The sequence below is a fragment of the Physeter macrocephalus genome, chromosome 19 (genome assembly GCF_002837175.3).
Source record: "Physeter macrocephalus isolate SW-GA chromosome 19, ASM283717v5, whole genome shotgun sequence".
NCBI classification, from domain to species: Eukaryota; Metazoa; Chordata; class Mammalia; order Artiodactyla; family Physeteridae; genus Physeter; species Physeter macrocephalus.
In genome coordinates this window covers 26935500-26938273 of record NC_041232.1, presented here as the reverse complement: position 1 = coordinate 26938273, position 2774 = coordinate 26935500, and the positions used below count along the sequence as shown (strand labels likewise).

The 2774-nt window shown below is 42.0% G+C and overlaps 1 protein-coding gene across 1 annotated transcript in view; it reads right to left on the bottom strand.

The window, feature by feature from the left end:
• Positions 1 to 2774, bottom strand: part of PIEZO2 (piezo type mechanosensitive ion channel component 2) — a 219362-nt gene that overhangs the window by 135976 nt on the left and 80612 nt on the right. Inside the window, exon 4 of the mRNA XM_055080794.1 lies at positions 892 to 1102. Coding sequence (XP_054936769.1) covers positions 892 to 1102 — 211 coding nt within the window. The remainder of the gene's footprint in view (positions 1 to 891; positions 1103 to 2774) is intronic.

Sequence of the window (2774 nt, the reverse complement as noted above, 5' to 3'; positions counted from 1 at the left end):
CGCGCGTCCGGAGCCTGTGCTCCGCAACGGGAGAGGCCACAACAGTGAGAGGCCCGCGTTCCGCAAAAAAAAAAAAAAAAAAAACAACCTTTGCCCTGCCTGATGAAATTTGATTTGCACTATCACTAAAAGGGGAAATGTAAAACAAGGTAATTCCTTTACAGGTATTTTAAAACTTTGAGGGGAGCAATGACTTCCCATCAAAATCCTGAGTTACATTTCTTGAGAAATACTATTCACTTTTCCATTTTTTAACTTTCCTATGGAAAAACAGTTAAATTGTTTCATCTCATGAAATTTCACCGAAGCAGGATGGAATAAAGTTCACAGTACCTCTGGGGCAACGGGGAAGGGGGCGAAGATGGAGATAACGTTTTTATGGAACAAGCAGCCCGCAGCCAACAGCGAGAGGAAGTGAGCGTCTGTGCTGGAAGATTACGATCTAACTCTGGAAGAAAAATAGTCTATCCTGGAGAGTTACATTAAGATTGCTAATGACTCAGTGTAAACAGAAAAGCTTTCAGAAAGCACATGTGCAGCTCTGGACGGGACCACGAAAACTGTCCCTTGTCCCAGATCACCATTCACAGGCTCTGAGGGAGGATAACAGTTGTCCGGATCGTCACGTAGAAAATGATGTCACCTAACAGCTATGGAAGAAGACTGCTTTACAGAGGTTAATAGCAACCATCTAAAAACATAAAACCTAGATCTGAACGGGAAAAGCTACATGTGCGTGTTTGGTTTGTACATGTAGCCAATTTTACAAAAGCTACAGCTATGATTCTGGTGCCACGGAACAGAACTGTTTCCTTCTTTGTTTCCTCTTCAGCCCTTCCTTTCATTACTCGCCAGCTCCCTCGTGCTCCACCAGGAGTTGGAGACCCTCACCTGATGAACCCAGTAAAATCGTCACAACAACCTTCCCCGCGGTGGTTATCATGTTGCCAATGAACTCCTTAAGCTTGGAAGCCACAGAGGCCAGCCTGCGGAAGAGTTTTAATTTCGTGCTTTCTTCCAAATCGCCTTCAACACCATCTCTTTCCTCTAAATCCTCTTCATAGATCAGTGCCTCTTCTGGGTCTATTTTTTCTCCTCCAGCCTAAATAAATGAAAAACAGAAAACACTGCAGTCTAGAACTCTGCCTATCCACCCAACAGATTATATGGTTTGCAATATATGGGCCAGTCAATGAGGTGAATTTCACAAATCAGGAAAAAATGCAGACAACCACTCAACCACGTTAAGCCCCCAGGTCTCCAGTGGTCCCTGTGTAAAGCCCAAGGAACTTTGATCTTTCTTGAAAAAGTAAACAGGAAGCATCGCTAATCATAGGGTCCCTAACGGCATTTCATCTTACCTACATGAGCTCATTTTTTACAGGCAGAAGAAGAAACTGTCTATTCATAATGTTAGCTGCTTATGGTTCCTCAAATTTACTGAGTTTGCCACCAAGGTGATGGGAAGTTTGATGAATGTGTCCATGGCTTAAACGGAAAGGATGGGCCAAATCAGCGCTTAGGAAATCCCTTTTCTTTCTGGAGTTTATCTTTGTTCACTATTTTAGTATTTCCTGCCGGTGGGAGGATGTGTGGTCCCAGCTACTTGGCTAAATAAACAGTCGCTTCCTATCTTATCCTTTTAGAGAATCGTGCACCAGTCCAATCCCAGGCCATTCAGGACCTCAGGACCATCACTAGAGATTCAGGGAGGAAACACATGTACAGCACATACACATACTTCCATGGATTATTTTTTTTTTAACATCTTTATTGGAGTATAATTGCTTTACAATGGTGTGCTAGTTTCTGCTTTATAACAAAGTGAATCAGTCATACATATACATATGTCCCCATATCTCCTCCCTCCTGCATCTCCCTCCCTCCCACCCTCCCTATCCCCCCACTCTAGGTGGTCACAAAGCACCAAGCTGATCTCCCTGTGCTATGCGGCTGCTTCCCCCTAGCTATCTATTTTACGTTTGGTAGTGTATATATGTCCATGCTACTCTCTCACTTTGTCCCAGCTTACCCTTCCCCATCCCCATGGATTATTTTAAACTGGGTATCCTGTGGGGTCTTTTTGTTTGTTTTGTTTTTAAAGAATACATAAGAATTTTTTGGCTAATTACAATCTTATCCTGGAAGGATTAGATTTTTTTAAAGGAATTATAAATATAAACCATCACCTTAAGACAAAAGGAGCCGGTTTCAGATGCATGAAACTTTGTTTGTATTCACCCCAGGCTGACAGGCTTCATCCTGAAAAGACCGCAGCTCTCTGCAGAGCTAGAAGGATCCTTAAGCCCAGATCAGACTTGGAGTCAAAGCTTAGAGAGTAGAGCCTGGCTGCTCCATTTTCCCATTTTAAAGGTTCTTTCTTTTTAAAATTTTTTTATTGAATGAAAGATTCTTCAAATTCTATAGTGCTTTACAACTTTCAAAAGTTTCACACACATGATTTCATATAATTCCATAACAAGCCTTTTCCCCCCACCCCTATATTGCCCCTCCCCCCCTTCCCTCTCCCCACTGGTAACCACTAGTTTGTTCTCTATATGTGTGTGTCTGCTTCTTTTTGTTTTATTCACTAGTTTGTCATATTTTTTAGATTCCACATATAAATGATAACACACAGTACTTATCTTTCTCTGTCTAACTTATTTCACCTAGCATAATGCTCTTCAAGTCCATCCATGGTGCTGCAAACGGCATTATTTCATTCTTTTTGATGGCTGAGTAGTATTCCATTGTGTGTGTGTGTGTGTGTGTGT